Source organism: Eumetopias jubatus, unplaced genomic scaffold (genome assembly GCF_037043125.1).
Source record: "Eumetopias jubatus isolate StellerSeaLion01/CBP00866 unplaced genomic scaffold, mEumJub1_p1.0 scaffold_13, whole genome shotgun sequence".
In the NCBI taxonomy this organism is placed as follows: Eukaryota; Metazoa; Chordata; class Mammalia; order Carnivora; family Otariidae; genus Eumetopias; species Eumetopias jubatus.
In genome coordinates this window covers 80,943,108-80,967,820 of record NW_028274819.1, presented here as the reverse complement: position 1 = coordinate 80,967,820, position 24,713 = coordinate 80,943,108, and the positions used below count along the sequence as shown (strand labels likewise).

The 24,713-nt window shown below is 33.7% G+C and overlaps 1 protein-coding gene across 1 annotated transcript in view; it reads right to left on the bottom strand.

The window, feature by feature from the left end:
* Positions 1-24,713, bottom strand: part of CNTN5 (contactin 5) — a gene marked incomplete at its 5' end in the record, with an annotated part of 571,224 nt that overhangs the window by 519,662 nt on the left and 26,849 nt on the right. The window contains 2 exons of the mRNA XM_088017513.1: positions 23,019-23,194; positions 23,321-23,444. Of these exons, the coding sequence (XP_087873639.1) occupies positions 23,019-23,194; positions 23,321-23,444 (300 nt within the window). The remainder of the gene's footprint in view (positions 1-23,018; positions 23,195-23,320; positions 23,445-24,713) is intronic.

Genomic DNA, 24,713 nt, shown 5'->3' with positions numbered 1-24,713 from the left:
TGAGTTTTGGGAAGATTTTAAACAGACCATGAAAAAGAACTTCAATTTCTTTGGGCCTCAGTTTTCTCAGCAGCAAACTATAATAAACATGGTTTTCCTGCAGGATCATACTGAGAATTAAAATTACATTATTTTAGGCACCTTATACTATACCAAATATAACATTGGCAATTCTTAAAAGATAAGCTTGGGGCGCCTGGGTAGCTCAGATGGTGAAGCGTCTGCCTTCGGCTCAGGTCATGGTACCAGGGTCCCGGGATCGAGCCCCACATCGGGTTCCCTGCTCAGTGGGAAGCCTGCTTCTCCCTCTCCCACTCCCCCTGCTTGTGTTCCCTCTCTCGCTGTGTCTCTCTCTGTCAAATAAATAAATAAATAAAATCTTAAAAAAGATAAGCTTTTATTTTAAATGAAGCAGATACTAATAATGTAGGATAAGGAAACAGAATTTCTGTACTCATAATATGTGCCAAGGAAATTGTTGAGTTGTGCCAGTTCCTAAATTTTTTGAGTGTGAAAATAAAGGAGAGCTTACTGGCTTTCTATACTCAGAAGTGCACTTCAAAGCAAGAGCACTCCTGACAAGCTGCTTGGAAACCACCTAAATAGTCTGTAAGATCACATTCCTTCCTATTACAAATTACATCCTCAGAACATTCCAGAAGCTAGAGTAACTACCCTTATATATTCCTGGATGCTGCTAATGTGATATTACTAAAATATGGCAATATAATATAAAACCCAGTAGCACTCTCAAGACAGACTACTGCATTTTAAAATATATATAAATAGGAATAGCAAGTTACCACTATGCTGTGAGGCAAGGAAAGAAAACAAACAACAAACAAACTTGAATCCATATGACTATTGTCTTAAATCATCAAAAATTAATTAAAACAAGTGAAACCAAAGCAGGCTACATACAAGCCCAGATTTAATGAGTTTTGGAAAATGCAATAAGCTAAACAAATCACTCATTACTATTAATTAATGGTCTGTAAAAGACTTCCAGGTGGCTTAGGCAAATAATTTTTATTTTATATTTTAGAAAGAAAGTTTTTGGTAATTATGAGATAAGTATAATCTGTCTCAGCTATTTTTATCTAAAAATTATATTTCTACTTCATTATAAATGATTATTTAGATTACTTAAAATAGATGTTTTCTTAATTCCTTATATGAAATTATATTCATAAATTATTTCTAAATTATTTTGTATCAGATTCTATTAATCTTGATATATAAATATTATATTTATAAACTTATAAGTTATAAATATTTTCTCCATAAATATTTTATCCTGGCAAAATGAAATAATTTGATTAGGGGCTATGTTATTATAATTTTCATAGTATGTATATCCATACCTAGTATGGATATATGTAGAAAGGTTATTTGAATTCTTCCTCTGGTATCTGGTATTCTTTTTTATTTTTTTAGAGAGAGAGAAAGAGCACAGAAAACGGGAGCAAAGGAAAGGGAGAGAGAGAATCTCAAGCAGGCTCCATGCCCAGTGCGGAGCCTGATGTGGGGCTCGAGTTCATGACCCTGAGATCATGACCTGAGCCGAAATCAAGAGTCAGAAGCTTAACCAACTGAGCCACCCCTCAGGCACCCCGGTATCTGATATTCTTTTGTTAATCCAATATACATTTATTATGTCCCAGTAAGAGTTCTTCTTCTTAAGGATTCAAAGATTTTGTTCTGACCTTTTAGGCATTTATACTCTTATAGTGAAAACATATAGATTATATGAAAACTGCAACAACACAGCAATGTATAATATGCTACTGAAGCATAGAGGGGAGAAGGATACACAGAGGGTATTAAAAAGTAAAGGTGACATTTGATATAAATCAGGGATAAATAAAAGTTCTCAAGACAGATAGAGATGGAAGACACCTACTATAATACCTGGCATAAAATAGGTATCTTGTTAATGTTATATAGATCAAGGCAGAAACAACTGATTCCTCTTCCTATTACTGATATTCATTTATTAAGTTAATGCATGTTTATTATATGCCAGTGATTGTATTTATCTTTAAGTGTTCACAAATATTTGAAGTATTTATGGCTCTTAGTGGAGGTAAACAATAATTGTGGCATATGACTCTGCTTTAAGAAGAGAGTATACATTTTCATACGTTTATATGTGAATCATTATATAATAAACATAGAAAAAAGTCATTGCCTTTTTCATTAGTTTGCTAAAATATTGATGTGATAACCAATTCCTAAAAACTCAGAGGAAAAGAGTTTCATTATGACACATATTAAAAGAAAATAACTATATTTTAAAATTAGTTAGAGAGTTTGGGTATGTCTTTTTGAAGAAAATGACATCAGAGCTGAGATGTGATGAAGAGAAAGAGGGAGAGTTGGATCCAGGGAATGAGAATTTCTGTCGGTATGACTCTTAATAAGACCCTCTGTGCAAGTGGCTTTGTGGCATCAAGGAAAGACTATGTGGGGCTGGAGCATAGTACCAGATGGGAGACAAGAGTAATAATATCATTCAAGAAGAGTGCACAGAATGAGGTCAGAAGAGGGCTAAAGATGGACTACTAGTGCCAAAATATGTAGGAAGATAGCAGAGAATCAGGGGCCAAAAAAGACATAAAAGCAGGAATAATAACAGTGACAGGATAGTAACTATTTCATTGTAAGCGTTCAATAAATACCTAGTAGAAAGATTGCCTTGTCTGGTAAAGGAAACAAAACAATATATAAATAACAATAGTGTCCTTAATCTTAATAATATTAAGTTAAAAATATTAATATTTTTATACTATTCTACAGATTATACGCTTAAAAATATGTGCAAGGCACCATTTAAGGCACTTGGAATATATTAGTAAGCAAAACAAAGATCCCTGATCTCATGGATGTCAAGAAGCAGGTTTACATATCTTTCCCCATGTATTTCTTGTATCAGTCTTATGAGACTGATACTAATATTATCCCTATTTTACCAATGAGAAAGCAGTTTTTAACTTGTCCTAATTTTCCTACTGGTAGGCTGTATTTGAACCCCGATTTGGGGGCTTTAAGTAACATAAACAGAGTTTTAAAAAAAGCTGTCATTACAGAGGGTCTCAGAGAGTGTTTTGGGAAAAATCAAGAAAAAATTTATGGAAAACAGGGCATGTGGTTTATAACCTGAAGGAGATGTGAGATATCAATAGCTACAGAAATAAGAAGGCACTCCAGAGCAGTTGATCTGTATGAGGCAGAGAGAAGAAGGGATATTACAAATTACCTGTAGTAAATAATAAATGTGCATCAAAAGTAGGAGATGGTATCTGGGAAGATTGGTTGAGTCCAGATGTGCAGTTACTTATTTGTATTAGTACTCAGTGGAACATGATTGTTTTTAAGCAGAGGGAAGTCTTGATAAGAACTGAGGTATAGGAAGATGAGGAGTGATGATCGTTTAAACCATTCAGGAAGCTATTACAACAATCATGTAGAAAGTACATTAAGGATTTCAACTAGGGTGGTTGAGCTTTAGTAAGGAAAGGATGGTTATGTGAAAATTACTTGGAAATTGGTTGGATATGGTGGAGTATGAGATAATGAAGACAGGCAATCAATGATGTTCCTAAGTTTTCTAGTCTGATATCATTGGTACAACCTACAAAAGAGAAATTCAGAAGCTGGCAGATTTTTATGGCACGAAGATGAATTGAAATTGTGGTGCTACAGGAGATATTCAACAGGCAGTATGGCACCAGCTATTAGAAATACAGTCAGAAAAAAAGACATGGGTTTAGGAGATATGAATTTATCCTACATAAAGATAATAGTTGAAAATGAGACATGGTGTCTGAGGTAGTTTATGGAAACGAGAGAGAGAGAGAGAGAGAGAGGGAAGGGGAGGGAAAGAGAGAGGGAGAAAGTTGCGCAAAACTTGGGAATGCCTATACACAGTAAAAAAACAGGATTAAGAACAGAAACAAAACAGATACTAAATATGATGTGGAGCATCAGGGAGGAAAAACATTAAAAGAATGTGATATATAAAAGTAAATTCTCTCAAACTGATGAGACTTATACAGGTGAAATGTTGATTGATTTAGGAATGAAGTACTTTTAAAATATCTGAGCATCACAGAAAACGTCAGGATAGGGCTATAGGTAATGTCGTCAGACAGTGGATAAATCAAATTAAAGCCAACATTTCTACTGCAGCTCTCTGCAAAGACACAATTTTGGGTGGTTAGAGATGATTATAAGCTTCAAATGGGATGAAGGTGATTTTTTTTTTTTTGGTAAATTTTTCCATTTACATGTGAGTATAATTCAATGAAAAGACCTATATTCTATACAATGCTGACAATGAAAGCCTATTTCATGATTAACTGTTCAATTTAAATATGGTTAGGAGACCTCAATATTGTTAAAAATTAACTGAGTGGAAAGTGAGGAAGAAGGTGAAGCTAGAAGAACACCCATGGATTTTACTGTTGAAGAGTAAAAAGAACTTACTATTTTTTCAATAGAATACAGTGTTTACTATTGTGGCTTTCTTAACTTACTATTTAACTCTCACTATCCATCCACTGCCTAACTTTTAAAGAAGAAATTTTTTTTGCATTTTTTTTTTTTTTTTACCATACGCTTCACATCTTGAATACTAACTTCTACCTCATTCCTTTAATGGAAATACTGTCTTTATATTCAACACTGCTCTCTTTATTGACAAATATAGCTTCTTTATCCTTATTACCCACAAATAAATCAATTGCATTTGATGTGGTTGGCAAACAAATCCCTGTACTGGAAAATCTCTCTTCCATTGTTTCCCATGATTTATACTACTCAGTTTCTTTACCTCCCAGTCCATAACTGCTCTCATTGATTTAGTCCTAAATAAAGGAAAAATATCTGTGTTATTCTATATCTATCTTTCATTGTATTAAGCTCCTCTTTCATGGAAAAATAAAAAACAAAAACAAGTAACTTATTCCCTATTTTATTCTTCAATAACAGAGAAGTCATAAATAGGATAGATATATTATCTGAAACACAACAAGCTCTCAATTTCCTTTCTTATGCTAATGCTGATTTATAATTTTGATTATAATTAATATTTTATAATAAAGTAGTGCAATTTTATAGCCTAGAATAAGTATTCAGTCCTTTTAGTGTAAGCAAAGACACTTCTTAACACACACAATACACACACACACACACACACACACCTGCACATCAACCTTTAGAATTTATCATCATTAAGGTAAATTGAATCACCAGGTTATATGCCTTTATTATGCAATTGAGAAAAGCCAGCTGGTTTATTAAATGAGGTCTTAGGAGGTGGAAATTTCTCTAACAAGCCATTATATTTATGGAAGAGTAGAATGTCTGGTGAGCTGCTTTTCTCTAAGATCCTTTTAAAGCTAATCATTTGAATCATCTGCTGGGCCTGGTACTTTTCCTATTCTTGTCATTTACTAGTGATTTACTATTTGAAAATTATATATGAATAAAGATTAATCAATAATTATTTTCTAAACTAAATAATGAAATACATTTTAAATTTCATTTTAAAAGAATGATAATTATGAAAGTTAAATTTAAATGCAGGGTTGTATTAAAATGTACATGAGGTTTTTTTGTTCTTTTTTTTCCACTCTGTGCAAGGTTATACATTTTAGGAATGAGATAAGCCTATATAATCTATGAATAAAGAAAAGCAATTCTGTTTTATAGTCTTATAGGGAGATGATTATCTGTCGCTATGGCAGAGGCCGGGTTAAAAAAAAAAAAACATCTGTTGAAGCAAAGATGAAGGATCTCATTTTGTGGCAGAAGAGTTTCAATGGACCGTAGGCAAGGACAAGTATTTCTAGTTCAAAAAGACAATGTAAAGTGTTTGTTTTGAAATATTTTATTTTTCCTTAGCTAGTAATGCTGAAATGTGTTTGACAACATCCAAGAAAATCTCATATTCAAAATGACACAGAGGTGCCTGCCAGAGTTGTGAAGGTAAACAAGATTACGTTGACAGTTAATTTTTATGTTTTATATATAGTCATTTAGCTTTATCCATATTTATGATGACATCCAGATTATATTAGGAAGAAAATGAACTAACTGTAATTAGATTAATAGGCACAGATTTTATATTACAAGTATTTCCGAAACATAAAAACTCAGATCATAAAATTTGGACCACAGTTAAACCTTGCTTCCATTAGTTTTGAGAGTAGAAAAACACTACAAGCCAGTCAACTGATGGTCAGCTAGTCAGCTTCCCAAGTTCCAGGACGGAGCTCTTACCCTGTATCAGTCCAGTGTTTTTCTGACACACCTGGGCCTCTGCCCTGCACTGTTCGGAAAGGACCAGACAGCTGTGGCCCTGGTGGACGTGATGAATGACGGCATCAAGGATCTACACAGCAAATACGTCATCCTCATCTGCACCAGCTACAAAGCAGGCAAGGAGGAGTGTGTGAAGCCACCACCAGGGCACCTGAAGTCTTTGAGACTCTACTGTCCCAGAACCAGCCCTCCTTCGTGGACTACAACCTGCTGGACTTGCTGCTGATTCACCAGGTTCTGGCCCCAGGCTGCCTGCACTCATTACCCCTGCTCTCAGCCTAGTGGCGCACTTCTGCACCTGGCCCAAACTCAAGGCCTTCATGGCCTCCCCGGAGCACCTGACCCTCTCCATCTGCAGCAAGGGGAAGCAGTGAGAGATTGTGGTACTCTCGCCAAGAGGCAGAAGGTGGGGATGTCTGCCTTCCTTTCCCCAGGACCAATAAAATTTCTAAGAGAGAGAGAGAAAAAATAAAGTACGGTATCTGGATATCCTTAATTTCTAAGGTTAGACCTTATTCTAAAGTAACTGCAGCAGACTGAATGGAGCTTATTTTGGAAGATAAAGACATTACTGAGACCACCACAGTCTCCATGTATCTCCTGAATCGAGTGTGACCTCGTACTGATAGTGAAATTGCATGAATTCTATTTATTTTACCTCTTTTATAATTTGGTCTATTTTGAGTTTCACATGCACATTAATAAAACCAATGAGAACTTCTCAACATAATACAAAATTATGCATCACTTGATTTATTTGAAAAAATAGCATTAGAGTGAAAGCAGTTGGTATGTGTGCTCTCTGTGTAGCATTGTATTGGCCTAATCAATCTGAATAGATAAGCCCCCGGGATAAAAGAGACCAGAAAGTAGTCATATGTGAATACCCTGAAGTATAAATGTGTATAAGTACATCAGATATATTACCTAGAATAGGTTCAAGTCTTTTTTTTTTAATATTTATTTATGTATTTGACAGAGAGAGACAGCGAGAGAAGTAACACAAGCAGGGGCAGAGGGAGAGGGAGAAGCAGGCTTCCTGCAGGGCAGGGAGCCTGATGCGGGACTTGATCCCAGGACCCTGGGCCGAAGGCAGACGCTTAACCAACTGAGCCACCCAGGTGCCCCAAGTTCAAGTCTTTTAGCTGTGTGGCCACAAGTACAATACAACACCTTTATCATTTCAATTTTCCTTTTTTTTTAGATTTTATTTGTCAGAGAGAGCATAAGCAGAGGCAAAATCAGGCTTCCTGCTGAGCCAGGAGCCCGATGAGGGACTCCATCCCAGGACCTGAGCCGGAGGCAGATGCTTAACCGACTGAGCCAACCAGGCATCCTTCGTTTCAATTTTCTGATCTCAAAATGAGAGTCTATGAGACCACTCAGCATAACTTCAGGGCTGCTTGGGTGGTTTAATGGGATATCACGTACAGAAAGTCTGCAAAAATTTTATTAAGAGATCTGGATCTAGAATCAGATAGAACAAGACTTGAATTTCACTTTTGAATTTTATTAACTATGTCACATTGGAGAAGTGAGCTCCCTCCTTCAGACAGCTTCCTAATTTTCAATATATTTAAGTGTGGATAATGCATAAATTATGTTATTTTTTCTTTGAAATTGAATATAAAATTATATGCAAAAAGCTTACCTCAGTGTCTGACACATAATAATCACTAAAATCTTAGCAATTATTGTTAGTATTTTATTATATACTATTAATGCTAATATCATTAAATATAAATACTATATAAGTATCTAACAGTTAAAATAAATTAAATTATGCAAATTGATAATTACAGTTATTTTCATTATGGTGTTTATTTCATGTACAAAGAGCCTTACTTTTTTTTTTTTAAAGATTTTATTTATTTGACAGAGAGAGACACAGCGAGAGAGGGAACACAGCAAGGGGAGTGGAGAGGGAGAGAGAGAAGCAGGCTTCCAGCCGAGCAGGGAGCCCGATGTGGGACTCAATCCCAGGACCCTGGGATCATGATCCGAGCTGAAGGCAGACGCTTAATGACTGAGCCACCCAGGTGCCCCGAGGCTTGCTTTTCTTAATCTCATAGTGGGCAAGTCAACTAAGATAAAAAATATTTAGATAGTATTTTAAGAAAAAACTGGAAAAAGTTTCTAAAATACAAAATAAGAAATTGAATAAAAACACTGGCATAAAATATTCTCTAGAGGAAAATACATAATCCTATTTAACTATCAAGAATTTTTTTAAATCAAAACAAGTAAAACATTGATAACTTTTTCAGTTCTTGTGGTCTTATAAAGGAATTAAAAAATAATTATTGTGAAACAAGCCTTCTAGGTCTGCTTGCATATTGGTGTATAGGAATTTAGAATTTTTTAAAATAAACATGCTAGTTCCATCTAAACAATTATATTATTTGTTTTTTGTGAATTTAATTACTGCTTGTGAAATTCCATAAATTATAATTAAATGTCTGTTACAATTATGATTTCTTAGATGAATGATTTACTATGTTTATGAAAACAGAATTGATATTAATCACCTCATTTGATCTTCTTACTGACAATTTATAGACATATTTTTAGTTGTTTTGTCATGACAGATGTAATCCTTTTAAATAGCAGCAATGTCCACAATAGCCAAACTGTGGAAAGAGCCAAGATGTCCATTGACAGATGAATGGATAAAGAAGAGGTGGTATATATATACAGTGGAATTTTAGGCAGCCATCAAAAGGAATGAGATCTTGCCATTTGCAACGATGTGGATGGAACTGGAGGGTGTTATGCTGAGTGAAATAAGTCAATCAGAGAAAGACATGTATCATATGACCTCACTGATATGAGGAATTCTTAATCTCAGGAAACAAACTGAGGGTTGCTGGAGTCAGGGTCAGGTGGGAGGAATGGGGTGGTTGGGTGATAGACATTGGGGAGGGTATGTGCTATGGTGAGCGCTGTGAATTGTGCAAGACTGTTGAATCACAGATCTGTACCTCTGAAACAAATAATGCAATATATGTTAAGAAAAAAAAAAGGAAGAAGATAGCAGGAGGGGAAAAATGAAGGGGGGGAATCGGAGGGGGAGACAAACCATGAGAGACTATGGATTCTGAAAAACAAACTGAGGGTTCTAGAGGGGAGGGGGTGGGGGATGGGTTAGCCTGGTGATGGGTATTAAAGAGGGCATGTTCTGCATGGAGCACAGGGTGTTATGCACAAACAATGAATCATGGAACACTACATCTAAAACTAATGATGTAATGTATGGTGAATAACATAACAATAACAATAAAAATAAATAAATAAAATACCATCTAATTTCTTGTGAACTACTATGGAAGACAATTCTCTAAATTCCTCTATCTATTAAGAATTGGGAGGCAAGGGCGCCTGGGTGGCTCAGTTGGTTGGGCGACTGCCTTCGGCTCAGGTCATGATCCTGGAGTCCCAGGATCAAGTCCTGCATTGGGCTCCCTGCTCAGCGGGGAGTCTGCTTCTCCCTCTGACCTTCCCCCCTCTCGTGTGCTCTCTCTCTCTCTCTCTCTCATTCTCTCTCTCAAATAAATAAATAAAATCTTTAAAAAAAAAGTATTGTGAGGCAAATATTTATTTTTTTCAAGATTCTAAAAATATTAATTATATTAAATATTAAATTATGTTAAATATTATTTCTGGATCTTTTGACATGAATTATAGCAGTGGCATATGGTAGACACACTAATGTTGACAACTAAAATAAAATAACATTTACATATACATCCCTAAAGAACTTAACAGCAAGTTTTGGTTGCTTAGTTTGATAAATTCTATCACTATTTCCTGACTCTAAGTTTACAATCCATTGAGGCTATGAAATGAATAGGAAATATTCATCGCATAGGAATAGAGAGATGTTGCTAGAATTCTAGAACCACTTTTAAAATGTGAAGTTAGCTTTCTTCTATCTACGATCAGGGACATATCTGAAATTACTTTTATAAAAAGGCCAAGATGCCCATCGACAGATGAATGGATAAAGAAGATGTGGTATATATACACAATGGAATATTATGCAGCCATCAAAAGGAATGAGATCTTGCCATTTGCAACGACGTGGATGGAACTGGAGGGTGTTATGCTGAGTGAAATAAGTCAATCAGAGAAAGACATGTATCACATGACCTCACTGATATGAGGAATTCTTAATCTCAGGAAAGAAACTGAGTGTTACTGGAGTGGTTGGGGGTGGGAGGGATGGGGTGGCTGGGTGATAGACATTGGGGAGGGTATGTGCTACGGTAAGCGCTGTGAATTGTGCAAGACTGTTGAATCACAGTTCTGTACTTCTGAAACAAATAACGCAACATATTTTAAGAAAAAAGAAAAAGAAGAAGATAACAGGAGAGGAAGAAAAAGGGAGTATGTCAGAGGGGGAGACGAACCATGAGAGATGATGGACTCTGAAAAACAAACTGAGGGTTCTAGAGGGGAGGGGGGTAGGGGGATCGGTTAGCCTGGTGATGGGTTTTGAGGAGGGCACGTTCTGCATGGAGCACTGGGTGTTATGAACAAACAATGAATCATGGAACACTGCACCAAAAACTAATGATGTAATATATGGTGATTAACATAACAATAAAAAATTAATAAAAAAATAAATAAATAAAATCTTAAAAAATAAATAAATAAAACATTTTAAAAAAAGGTGACTTTTTAATGTTTCTTTGGAATACCTTAGTTTGCATCAGACGTCTATTGTAATATGGAGGATATTACCAATAGTATGCACAATAATATGTAAAGAAATTTCTAACTTTACTTTTTTATTTTATTTTTTAATTTTATTATGTTTTGTTAGTCATTAGTTTTTAATGTGGTGATCCACGATCCATTGTTTTAGCATAACACCCAGTGCTCCATGCAGTACGTGCCCTCCTTAATACCCATCACCGGGCTAAACCATCCTCCCACCCCCTCCCCTCTAAAACCCTGTTTATTTCTCAGAGTCCATAGCTCTCATGGTTCATCTCTACCTCCTATTCCCCCCCTTCATTTTTCTCTTCCTTCTCCTAATGTCCTCTGTGCTATTCCTTATGTTCCAAATAAGTGAAACCATATGATAATTGACTTTCTCTGCTTGACTATTTCACTTAACATAATCTCCTCCAGTCCTATCCATGTTGACATAAAAGTTGGGTATTTATCCTTTCTGATGGCTGAGTAATATTCCATTGTATATATGGACCACATCTTCTTTATCCATTCATCTGTTGAAGGACATCTCATCTCTTTCCACAGTTTGGCTATGCTCGTAGCAGCAATGTCCGCAATAGCCAAGAAATTACTAACTTTAAACTGGATATCAACACCTGTTCTGATATCAATGTTAATTATATCCATTAATGTCCATTTATTAATAATATAACTACCCTGTATATGAGCTTTATAATTTATAAAAATTTTCTGCATAAGTTGCATTACTCATTTTGATTTTCTGTTACACTTGTTAGAGAAGACTATGTATATACCTCTTAAAGAATCATTCTTCTCATAGGTCTCAGAAGGGGATTCTTTTTGAAGGTAGTGGCCACTGTGGTGCTGAGGATATTCATTCATTCACTTACTCATTCTCTAAGCATTCACTGAGTATTGGCTATGAACTTGCATGTTAGAGTTTGGGTATTGAACTAAAGTAAATAAATAGATAAATGAGACATAAAATCTATCTTCAATGAATTCAGTCTTGTAGGTCAGTGGTGTACTCAAGTTCACAATGGCTCTTGGGAGCCAAGGTGATTGTCATAAATAGTTGTAATGCAATGTTAATAAGAAACAAATATAATAAAGAACATGTGAGATTATATATAAATACATATTTTATATATGTATTTTATATATATATATATATTTTACACACACACACACACATATATACAGTGATATATACAGAGAGAGACAGAGACAGAAAGTTGGGAGGAGGCTAGTTGTTGAATGGTAGCCCCACAGGCAGGTAGACTATCACATGTAACAAGAATGAAATGCTCTTAGGACAGTGCATCTAGTTCACTATAGCTTGAGTAATAGGAGAGGAAGCTGGAAAAACAGACAGAATCTAAATAATAAATGGCCTTGAGACCATTTGTGGAACTTTGCACTTTATTCTAGAATGGATTAGAAGCCTTTAAATGTTTTAAGGACAGGCTGATCAGATTAGTGTTCCTTGGGTAGGAGGAAAAGAAGAAGATAAAGAATAGTAATCCTTTGTCTAAATACCTCCACATCCATTGAAACAGGCTTAATGGCTTAATGCCCCAGTAAACTTCATACTTGCCACTTAATTCCTGTCAAATTAACAGAATGTAACCCTAGCATAGAGGTCATCCTGGTCCCATCTTAGTTTAACCTTAGATGGTAACCCCGTAAATATACTTGAGTAGCTAATCTAACTTATAGACTAGGTTAAATGGCCAATGTCTGAGGGCATCTTAAACAAAGCTATGAAAAATGACAAGGGTATTTTAATATGAAACTCCAACACAGACTTATGCAGCATCATTTACAGTTTGAACAAGTCGCCATTGCAATAAAGAGGACTTTTATTAAAAAGCTCCTGTTTCAGATACATAAGTAGACTTATTAGGATTTATAATGAGAAACCCCATGAATTTGCCTAAAGTACTAAATTTTATTCAAAACAAAAAAGTTTTCTTTATTTTAATAAAAACACTGTAGAAAACTCACATAGAAACTGGGGCCATGAATTCACAGGTGCCGAGGCCCTTCTGATCTATACATAGCTAACTAGTTGGGCTTGATTAGGGGTTATCCTCTTAGTTCCTCTCCTTTTCATTCTTTGTAGTGAGAAAAACATCAGCTAAACCTAATCATCATGTGATTCTTCCACTAGGTGTCACAAAATTATGGCGAGAATAAAGTGGTTCTACTTATCTTAAGCTAATAGTTGTTGTATTTCATTGAAAAAAATCAAGATTCTAGAGGATACAGAGTTAAAAATCAGGTTGAAAGGATCAGGAAAATATTTCTGGAAATTGTATAGCTCCCTGAGTGGTTTTAAGGTCCTTTACTTAATTTAAGTTTGTAAGTCAAGATGTGAGAGTCTAAACTCTAAGTTTTATTTTTATTTTTTTAGATTTTATTTATTTGAGAGAGAGAGGGAGAGAGAGCACCAGCAGGGGGGAGTGGCAGGCAGAGGGAGAAGAAGAAGCAGGCTCCCCGCTGAGCAGGAAGCCCAATGTGGGGCTTTATCCCAGGACCCTGGGATCATGACCTGAGCTGAAGGCAGTCTCCCAACCAACTGAGCCACCCGGGGGCCCCTCTAAATCTTACTTTAATTAACATAGTATCTCACAGCACTTAGTATCTTCTGTATGGCAAACTATGTCCCTGGAAGGAGATTAAAATCTAGAGAATACCTATAGCTTACTTGGACAGGAGAAATTCATTTCACTAATTAGACTCTACTGTGTATTTTCAGAATCTTCTTCGACACAGACTCTCTTCTATCTACCACCAAATACCACTATAATATCTTATACTTAAATGCCTTGGATTCTGATATCTGTGTCTATCATTACTAAAATTGGTTTTTAAAGGTCTCAAAGTCCAAACATTTTTTTGAGTGTTACTTATAGCATTTGACAAGAGTGACAGTTGACACCTTAAAACTGAATGTCATCAAAAAAATAAAACTAAATGCCATTTGTACTTCACTATTTTATTGGCTTTCTTCTGCGTCTCTTAGCTTATTCCATTCTTGTCTCCTTCACTAACTCCTTTCTTTTTACCCTTCACTATCTTTCTACCAGAGAAATGTGTATATTCCAGATTAGAGCCTTAACTCTCTTTTCTTTCTAGTACAATTTCTCTTGATGAAACATCATATTGATTTCATTGAGTCTGTCCTTGTGTTTTGTGGCCAGTTCTCACCTTTCACCTTTCCTGAGCACCAACCAATATTTTAAAATATTGTGTATTTTCTCCTGAAAGTCAAAATAATATTACCTCCTCTTCTCCTTGTTACTTTATTATGTTACAGTATTAAGGGTTGTTCAATTGAATTGATCAAAGCTCAGAATCTTGATATCATTTTAATGTTTCCATATTTTTTACATTTCTACCCCCACTCAATCATTTGCAAATTCTCATTTATTTTAGCTTCTCCCACAGACATCGATTATATTCAGTGCATCAGGAATTCAAGTCCTTTTTACTTAGATTACTGAAATGACCTCCTAACTTGACTTTCACCATAGAATTTTCTTGGATACATTTTCATAGAGCAGCACTCTGATTTTCTCTGCCCACTCTCAAAGTGTATAGAGTGAATTACAAATTTCTTTGCAATTATGGTAAACCATCAGAGATTTATGCAGGGATGACCTGGTGAGAATTATATTTTACATAGATAATTTTAGGAAAAACAATACAGAGAGATTTTATTGGGGTTAGGGTAAGATGAAGAGAGATGTTAAGGAGAAGAAAATGTATGTAGGCAGGCAATTTTTCTGGTAGATCAGGAGGGAGATAATGAATGTATGAACTCAGGAAATACATATGGAATGGAGAAATTTGTACTGATTTTGCTAGTGTTAAGGTCTATGAGAATATGCATTGTTCATTATAGGCTCCCTATACATATAGAACAATGCCCAAGAGAGAGAAGATACATGCATATAAATGTTCTATGAATAAAATAACTACATATGTTAAACAACAAAAAAATGCAATGAATGATTAAGTATGGTATAGGATAGAAAAGGGCAGATTGTAAGCATAAAGTTTGAAGTTATATTTGAGTTGGAGGTGCTGTTTTATTATTTACTAGTCATGTGACGTTGGGAAAATAATTTGACATTCCTGAGCTTAACTATTTTTTTTTCATTTATAAATTAAATCAATAATGCAACTCCTTTAATAAGGTTGATGTGAAGACTAAAGAGGGTAATGATGCATTAAATATACCTAACAGTTTTTGGCTTTTAAGTGCTCAGTAACTATTGCTGCTTATTCTTGTTATTGTTAAATTTATGTGTATACACATCTATACATCTATATCTATTTGTCCACCCATCTGTCTGTCATCCATCCATCCATATGAAGAGTAGCAATGTTTAGCACTTGGTATGGAAATGCAATCGAAGAAGTCCTCCAGACTAGGTAATACATGTTCTGTGTTAACTTGTCCCTGAAAGAGTTTTTGTGGAATAAAATAATTTTAGAAATTAAACATATTCAATATCTGCCCCTTTGTTTATACTTTTTTTGTTTTATACTAGTATCTTTATAAATGATCCTGAGATGGAGCTGCTATTTAATCAAGTGAGATTTAAAACCTTTTTATACTGTTATGCCTTGGAATGTTTTGTGTGGGTAAAGAATCTCTAAAGACACTCTGCTAGGGATTAGAGAATAATGGATTTGGTAAACAGGCTTGAACAGCAAGGGCCAGAGGATTTGTACATTCCTGATCTGGGTCCTTGTGGGTCGCTTTACATCATATGAGTGAACACCTGCCTTTCTGCATTTTTAAAAACAAGAGGAAGAGCAGTGAGATCAAAGTTCAAGCCAGGCAAATGGTCCATTTTGCTGGAGGGCAACTGTCACATATGGAAAGAGTTATTCATGATTTCCATTAATAATGAAAATATGAGTTTGGGTAAATTTTGATAAATAAAATACAAAAGTATTATATCATAGAATTAAAGGTTTGAGGACAATCTGCCCCAGATTTCAACTTTGATTAGTTCATTATAACTTCCCTTTAAAGCATAAACTTATGTATTTTTAATTAAAAATTTTTTTCTGTGATCTCAAAGAATCCATACTGTAGCTTGTCAAGGAGTAATATGCTCATAATCATTATATCTATTATGGTCAGAACACTTGTCCTTTTAAGATAAGTTTTAAACCATATTCTTTGAGTAATGATTTTATAAAAGAAAAACATAGTTGTTTTGTTTATAGAAAACAAAATTACAAAGTAATAGCAACTTATTTTGTAATAAAATTAGATAATTTTACAACTAATAAAATTATCCATGACAATGTGATTCATTCAGGTTGATATTCAAATGATTTAATGAAGTTATTATGGACAAAATCTCATAGTCTAATGAAATAAAGCTTTGGATATACTGTGGAGTTAGCAATTATTCAAATAATTTCATTAGGTAACAAATGATAGTTAAATGTGGTTTTAAAGTCTAAGGTCAATTTTACTTTAAGTGAAGAAGTTTTGGAAAAGCTAGAGAAGTAATTTTTGAGTTTTATATAAAAATGGAAGGTTAAATTAAAGGGCTTAAATACAAAGTATATAAAAATCATATAATCTCTCAAAGAGTTAAGGAGGTTATTTTAATCAACTGCTTCAAGGAAAACTAATGGAATATTCTGCATCTAAATCATCTAAATGCCCTGAAAAGCAATATGTTCAAATTTAGATATGAACTATCAATTTACCAGGGATGGCATATGAAGATATTTTAAAGCAAGAGACAGCATGAGGAGATTTTATTCTTGATTCATTTTATGTTTGACTTACTATTTATTCTTGATTCATTTTATGTTTGACTTGCTAGTATGAATTATTTCTAAGAATCCAAATTTTGGAGAGATTGCTGTGAGCTTTGGATATCTGAAGGATGTTTGAAAAGTGTGTAGTGTCACATTATCAATTCCAAATTCTCATCAGCATGGTAATAAGCTAATAGAGTGACAAAGTTTTATATGGTGTATTCTTGCTTGTCACTGAAGAGAAATTACTACACTAGGTGAGGAAATTATCCTCACGATGAACAAAAGTTACAGGAATAAAGTATACTATGTCAAAAATAATCACTATCAATGAATGTTATTGATAACCAGTAACAATCAGTACTAACAATAGTTATCTAACTTTGTGTTTATTTATTTCTTTCAGAAGTTAAAAAATAATTCACAGACATGACTTCTCTACATCACTAATTTTTACTATTCCCTTATGAGGTATATATTTATTAATGCTAAAGTATATCATTAACATTAACTATGCTGAACCACTTTTATAAATATTCATGTAGGGAGAACTTTAAATAAAAGATCCTCACGGTAGACATTTAGACACGTAAAGGATAGGTTAAAGGGAAAATGAGCAAGACTGCAGCAGTTTCTCAAATCCATTAGTAGCTCAAATCAAAATAAAAAAAATTAAAAATGAATGAAGTGAATAGTTTCATGATTAAAATCCAGTTACATTTAAAGAATTGGTTTGGTTTTATGTCAAGCTAATTAAACTTGCTATTGAACTGATGTAGGAATATTGTTAAGATCTTTATATAAAACCTCGAATGAGAAATTTCAATGAGAATTAAATGTCAAGAAAAGAGTTCCTTCTTTTAAGGAACTCAGGGGAAATTAAAGTCCTTTAAATGTCTATATTTTTCCTTTTGCTCTGACTGCTGGGAGTCCCAAGGAAATATTTATGTCTTGGCCACAATAATTATGAGACATTATGGCCTACACTATCTTGACCTCTTATTATGAAATGTCTTTTTATCTGGTGCTGTATTTATTTATTTACATATTTGCCTTTTAAGCATGATTTGATATAGCAAGTCAAATAAATACCCTTTGGAATGAGATTGAGATAAAATATATTAGTAAAATAAAATAATTATTATATAAATATACATTTGTTATTTCATATTTTTTAATATATTGGGTGACAAGTGAAGAGTAAAAAACTTTACAAGAAACCAAGTTTATTTTACATTTAATTTTTCCACATATTCCTACATCACCAGGTAAAGATGCCAATACCCACTTCTTTATCATCATTCCTTTCAAAAATCAGGATCTATGATGACATTGTCAGCTACTGATAATAGTCACAGTTATCTTGTCCTGTCTCAAGTTCATTTAGAAAATTTAGCTCTTCAGGTTCTAATCATAGATTATCCAATAAATTATGAGGAATGATTTTTATTAAAAGAGGAAATATGAAAATAAGTAAAAATAATTACATACAAAAACTAGTATATATCCCAACATTATTAGTATATATCCCAAAATTATTAGCATATTTTCCAAAATTTCAGATCTAGAAAGAGACCTGGTAATTCTTAAACTTCCATAAGAAAAATTAAGCAAGTGGCTCATTAACTAAATTTGAACAATAAGAAATGCAGAATGATTACATACTTATTTTTGTTGCTAATATTTTTGTTATATCATATAGATGTTAATAAATTGATTATAAAATGGAGGTTGATGAAGCAAATATAAAAAGACTTTTGAGAAATTACAATATAATTAGAGTTTGAGAGAGAAGTTGAAAATCAAAGAGTATATCAAAGTGAATACAATACATATTTATACTAGAATAGAGAAAGATTGAGTACTATTAAAGTAAGAGTTATCATGTACAAAATGGATTTACATTTTATTTATTTATTTTTAAAGATATATTTATTTACTTAAGCATGAGAGAGAGAGGGAGAATGCAAGCAGGGTGAGGGGCAGAAGTAGAGGGAGACAAGCAGACTCCCCACTGAGCTGGGAGCCTGATGCAGGGTTCGATCCCAGGATCCTGAGATCATGACCTGAGCTGAAATCAAGAGTTAGACGCTTAACCAATTGAGCCACTCAGGCTCTCCTGGATTTATGTGTTTTTGTTTGTTTGTTTACATTTGAGAGAGAGAGAGAAGGACAGAGGGGAGGAGCAGAGGGACAGGGAGAAGCCGACTTCCCGCTGAGCAGGCAGCCTGTCATGGAGTTCCATCCCAAGACAGAGATCACGACCCAAGCCAAAGGTGGATGCTTAACAGACTGAACAACCCAGGAGCCCCTGGATTTATGTTTTATAACAACTCATATGTTGGTTTTGAGGATGAAATGAGTTAATGTATTTTAAAACACTTGGAGCACTGCCTGCCACATAAATTGTTCAATGAATATAAGCCACTTGAGGCCCTAAAAAACGAATGTTCTTTTTAAAAGTCTGTTTTACTAAAATGGTTTAGTAATACTGTCTTTCTACCCATTATCATAACTTATTTGAAACAGTCTTTTATTTATTTTTTTTTGGAACAGTCTTATATGCATCTCTAGCATCTAGATTTTAGTCTCCCATAAAATTATGCATTGTGGTCAATGAAAAGTAGCTGAACTTTTGATTGACTTGGGATGTGGGTAGGGGATCAAAATATTATTAGTGGAAAGTTAGAATATTTTAAAATATATTTCTGGTTGGGGCGCTTGGTTGGCTCAGTCAGTTGCGCATCCATCTCTTGATTTTGGCTTAGGTCATGATCTCAAGGTCCTAGGATCAAGCCCTGCCATCAGGCTCCATGCTCAGTGGGGAGTCTGCCTGAGGATTATCTCTCTCTCTCTCTCCCTCTGCCCCTCACCCTGCTCACGCTCTCTCTCTAATATAAATAAATAAATATTTAAAAATATATTTATAAAGTTCTGGTTAATAAGAGGACAAAGAAGCTAGCATTAAGTGAGTCCCAATAGCCAAATTGTGACAGTTTGCATGTATATAACTAAGTTGAATCTGCAAAATCTCATATGATTCTAATACTCAGAATCAGAAAGTTTAATATGATGCATATGTGTATAATATACATATGTAATTTCCAAGCAAAAAGTAAAGTGACTCTAATAGGATATGTTTATAAATTTTATTTTCTTTATTGGTAATAGGATTGTTACTATATGGATATCTTGAGTCTTCAATTAAATATGCATATATTTATAAAATATAGATTAGTACTTTTTTCTGTGAATATAATTAGGGGAAACTCACCTGGCATTTATTTAACACTGTCCAATAAGTCTTAGAATCACATCATTTTAAGCAAATATGTATATTCCAAAAGGTAAAGCCCATGTGAAAGCTATAGATTTAAAGTGTTATTGATATAACAAAAATAATGTTCAAATTATAAGAGAGGTCACATCTATTAAATAGGTCTCACATTTGAAAGGAGCAACCAAAATTGGATTGACTTATAACTCCGAAATGAACTCCAGTTTAGGTAATATGATGCTCCTTAGAAAGGATCACTTTAGAAGATCACAATAGCACTACACAGTGTAGAAGACATATCTGATGAATTTATGGATTATATATGATGAAACTGATGTATAAAAGGTAAAAATATTTATATAATAAAAATATTATAAACTGAGTAAAGCATAAAAGTATACCTCAAGAATAGGTACAAGACAGTTTATTTATAAGTATTAATAAAAATTTTATAATCGATTTCATAATTTATAACTTTTGCCTAATTTTATGACATTTAAAATGTTTAACAGACTTATGTATTAGATTTGAATATTTAATTTGATTACATAGGTTTTGCTAATTATTTAAATTCACAAAGTGTATTAGTTTTTACTTTTTCCCATGGCTGAAAAAATTAATTTTAAAATACTAGTTGTATATTTAAATTTTTACATAAATAGTGGCTGATAGGTATAAAAGATTAATGATTTCAGCTCTAAAACGTATAGAGTGCTGAACATTCCTCTACCTGCAAAAACCCTTTAAACATTCTATAAACAATAAGTAGTGAGTACATTATCTATCTAGCTATGAAGCTAGACATAGAAAATCATGATGTAAAGGAAAGTTGCCACCAAGTTTTTAATCTTACTTTACCTTTGTATCCTTTCACTTCCTTTTAGAAGCTCCTTTTTTTCTTTCCAAGTTCTTAGCTCAATTTTCTTCCAATCACAAAAGTACCTTGACTCCTAGAATCCCATAACACCCATGCTCATAACCAAGTACACTAGAAAGCAAGTTGGTGGAGTCTTCATTCTCCTCTCTACCACCTATATTTATTTGCACCCCCCCCCCACCAAAGATCTTCTGGAAAAAAGACAGAGCTAAACCTAAAGGACTTAATTTTCTAATTTTATCAAATGGACATAATGGCATCTAGGTGACGAGTAATTTTGAGGCAGAGGTGGCCTTCCCTATGTAAGTAACTGCTTCAACCTGGCACATTATGGGCTCTTATATATGTATCTGGCCTTCAGAACACAGTTGAGTCAGGTGGGGTGGGGATGAGGAAAGGCAGGGTCATAAGATGCCACCAATGAATGCATATATATATTAACCCTTATGTTAAGTTAAAAATAAAGCAAATATTGCTCTAGTCTAATTTCAGGACAGCTTGATATGGAATAAGTAAGATAGATAGGGCTTTCCTTGCCTAGTCATTGAACTGTAAATGCTGGGGTGCCAATGTGCTCACTGCAGGTGGGGGTGAGTATCTGATCATTGTGAATGGTCTTTGCAGAAATTCTAGGATTGCACAGTCACACAGTCACATTGGATCTTCCAATAAGTAGATTTCTGCTCTGAAGCATAGAGAAAACTTTGCATATTTTGTCTCCACTGGTGATTTGGAGGAGAACAATTGACATATAAGCTATTATGAGTTGGTGTACTTGTGTCACATAGTATAGACCAAAGAGAAAGGTATAAGCCACTTAGTATTCATACATCATATTCTCTGGATTTGCTGTCTCTGTCTTGAAAAGACTACTCTACAGAGGAACCATTAGGAGGGCTGTTTGTTTATTAGGTTACTCTTTTAATGTGCATGATGAAAAGTATTAGGTTCTGTGTTACACCACATAATATTTTCTAAAATAAAAGGAGTATATTCAGGTTACTATCTTGGTATGTTTGGCGTATGTAAAGTCCTGCCTGAACACCTTAGCCAAATTTATTTCAAAAGATAATATTTAGATTTTTCTGGGACCTAGCTCTGAATCCATTATCATTCCTTTATTCTTTCCTTTTTCCTTCACACTCCTATAATAGGATGTCTGGATTCTGGGTTAATTAGAAATAATACGTGATGAAGATTATATAGAAAAAAATCAATTATTTCATTCTTCAGGATGTAATTTTAAATTAAAAACCATTTTGTGATAAATTATATACCCAATATAAGTAACATTTAAATTATTAACACAAAGATTCCTACCCTCCTATTTTTTAGATACTGTAATCCTCAAGAATTTATATTCAAGTAGGATTCTTTACTGAGAAATGATACTGTTTGTTGTTGTTGTTGTTGTTGTTGTTGTTTTTACCCAGTTAGCCTATCCTCAATTTGGTATAAGTCTTCATCATAAGTTAAATAATTTCACAAGTTTTAAGGACTCAATATACAGTTAATTAGATAAATGATCTATTTTAGAAAATATAGATTCTAGTATATATGTTTGATTATATGTATGTATCTTTTATCTAATTAAAAATTTGGGGCATCTGAGTGAGAAATTATAGTTGGAATCTGAAACATTAGCATTTCAGAGGTATTTCTTTAGTTTCCTGACTAAGCAGAATTTTTAGAATATATGATCTTATGCCCAAAAGAATCTATAGCAAATTTTGACTAATAAACAGTAGAAAAGTAAAAGCAGGTAAGTAGATGTTTTAAAAGGCAGAGGAAAAGAATTCATGAATAGTATTTTTAACCTCCCAGATTAGTGTTTTGGGTTTATTTGAAGAGGGCAAACATTTCAGGGAGTTTCAAAATATCTTAGAAAGGAATGCATTGTTTATATAGTTCTAACCTTTACCAAGATTTTACCATTATATTAAAATTTGGGGTCTTAATTAAGCTTTTGCCAAACTGTAAAATTATATGTATACATACTATATACAGATACATGAAGAAAACATATACTTTACTCACAGGCAAATTGAAGTATGGCTTCTCTACTAAGAATACTTCCAAAAGTATTGGCTGCTAAACACTGATAATGACCAGAATCCTTTGCTTCACTTGGATTGCTTATAATGAAGGTCCCGTCTATCAAACTGTAGCGATAATCACTTTCCAAATCTATTTCTGTTCCATTTCGAAGCCATCTTTGGAAAAATCAGAAGACAATATGTAAAAATTACTTGAGATATTATAATTATCCCTGGGAATGTCAGAATCTCATTGAAGGGAATTTTTAGACTTGAGAAAAATGATTAGCAGTGAACTTTTACCTGTAATTGGAAACTGGGTTGCCACGAGCTTCACAATTCAATGCTACTTTCTTTTCATCAGAATCAGTCGGGAAAATTATATCATCTGGCTCTTGTACAAACACTGGCCCATAGTCCACACTTTCTGTAAGGACCAAAAAGGACACACTTTAAAATTTCTAAAAATATCGAGACTTTTTCTCCATTATTTTCATATTTAAAATTTTTCCTTTTTCCTTGTACTCAACAGCATATTACCAAAAGAAAGCAACAGCAAGCAAATTACTTTATTTTAATAAATTAGAGACCTACCTAGAATTTTTTAATTGACTAAGATTTCTTTTAAAAATATGAAAAAAAAAACAAATATCTCAAACGTTAATGTTGTACATTTTTAAATACATATCTTTGTATTCATCTAAAACAGAGCTAAAGAAAATAATGCTAAACAAAAACATTTTAAAAAACCTAAAAGTTTGGGGCGCCTGGGTGGCTCAGTCAGTTAAGTGTCTGCCTTTGGCTCAGGTCCTGATCCTGAGGTGCTGGAATTGGCCTGGCATTGGGCTCTCTGCTTGGTGGGAAGCCTGCTTCTTCCTCACCCTCTGCCTGCCACTCCCCCTGCTTGTGCTTTCTCTCCCTCTGTCAAATAAATAAACAAAATCTTAAAAAAAACCTAAAAGTTAGTAAAACTCTTAGAATGTTAAAAATAATATACAATAAATAAACAGTCATGAATTACTATTGTGTTACTACTTGGGAACTACAGATGTGAAAACATTGGTCCTCATGTATTCTCTGTCCATTCATTTCTTCACTCATTTAATCAAGCACTATTTATTCTTAAAAATGATAGAGTGTAAAGGATAAATTATGTAATGTAAATAAATATATTTTCATAAAATAAAAGAGACATGTCCTTTAAAAAGTCAAATAACTGAACAAAAATATCAAAACTGCATACAATTAAGTGTTCATCAACAGGTAAACAATGTAAATAAGGAAATCAGAAGAGAAAGAGTCAAGAGGGAAGAACACTTATTAAGTACCTACTATATGCCAGATATTAGATTTTACCTCATTTAATTAGTTAATATTCAGAGGAATCCTATGATAAAGGTAATTTTAAACTAATGAAAATTTTATAGAAAAGTAGAAATAAAATTGGGCCTCAGATGACAGGCTTGAGCTTGAAGAGTTTTAGGATAATTCTGCTGGAGTTTTAGGATAATTCTGCTGGAGAAATTATGAGTAAATGTGCTGGGGAGAGTATTAGTCTTATTAGCTTGTAGTAGTGCAAGAATTCACAGAATTATATGCGTATCTAGCTTCCTTAGCATCTTGAATTGTGAATTTAGAAGCAAGTAAAAATTTTTCCTTTATTTTTATTGATCATGAATTTGATTATATAGTAACC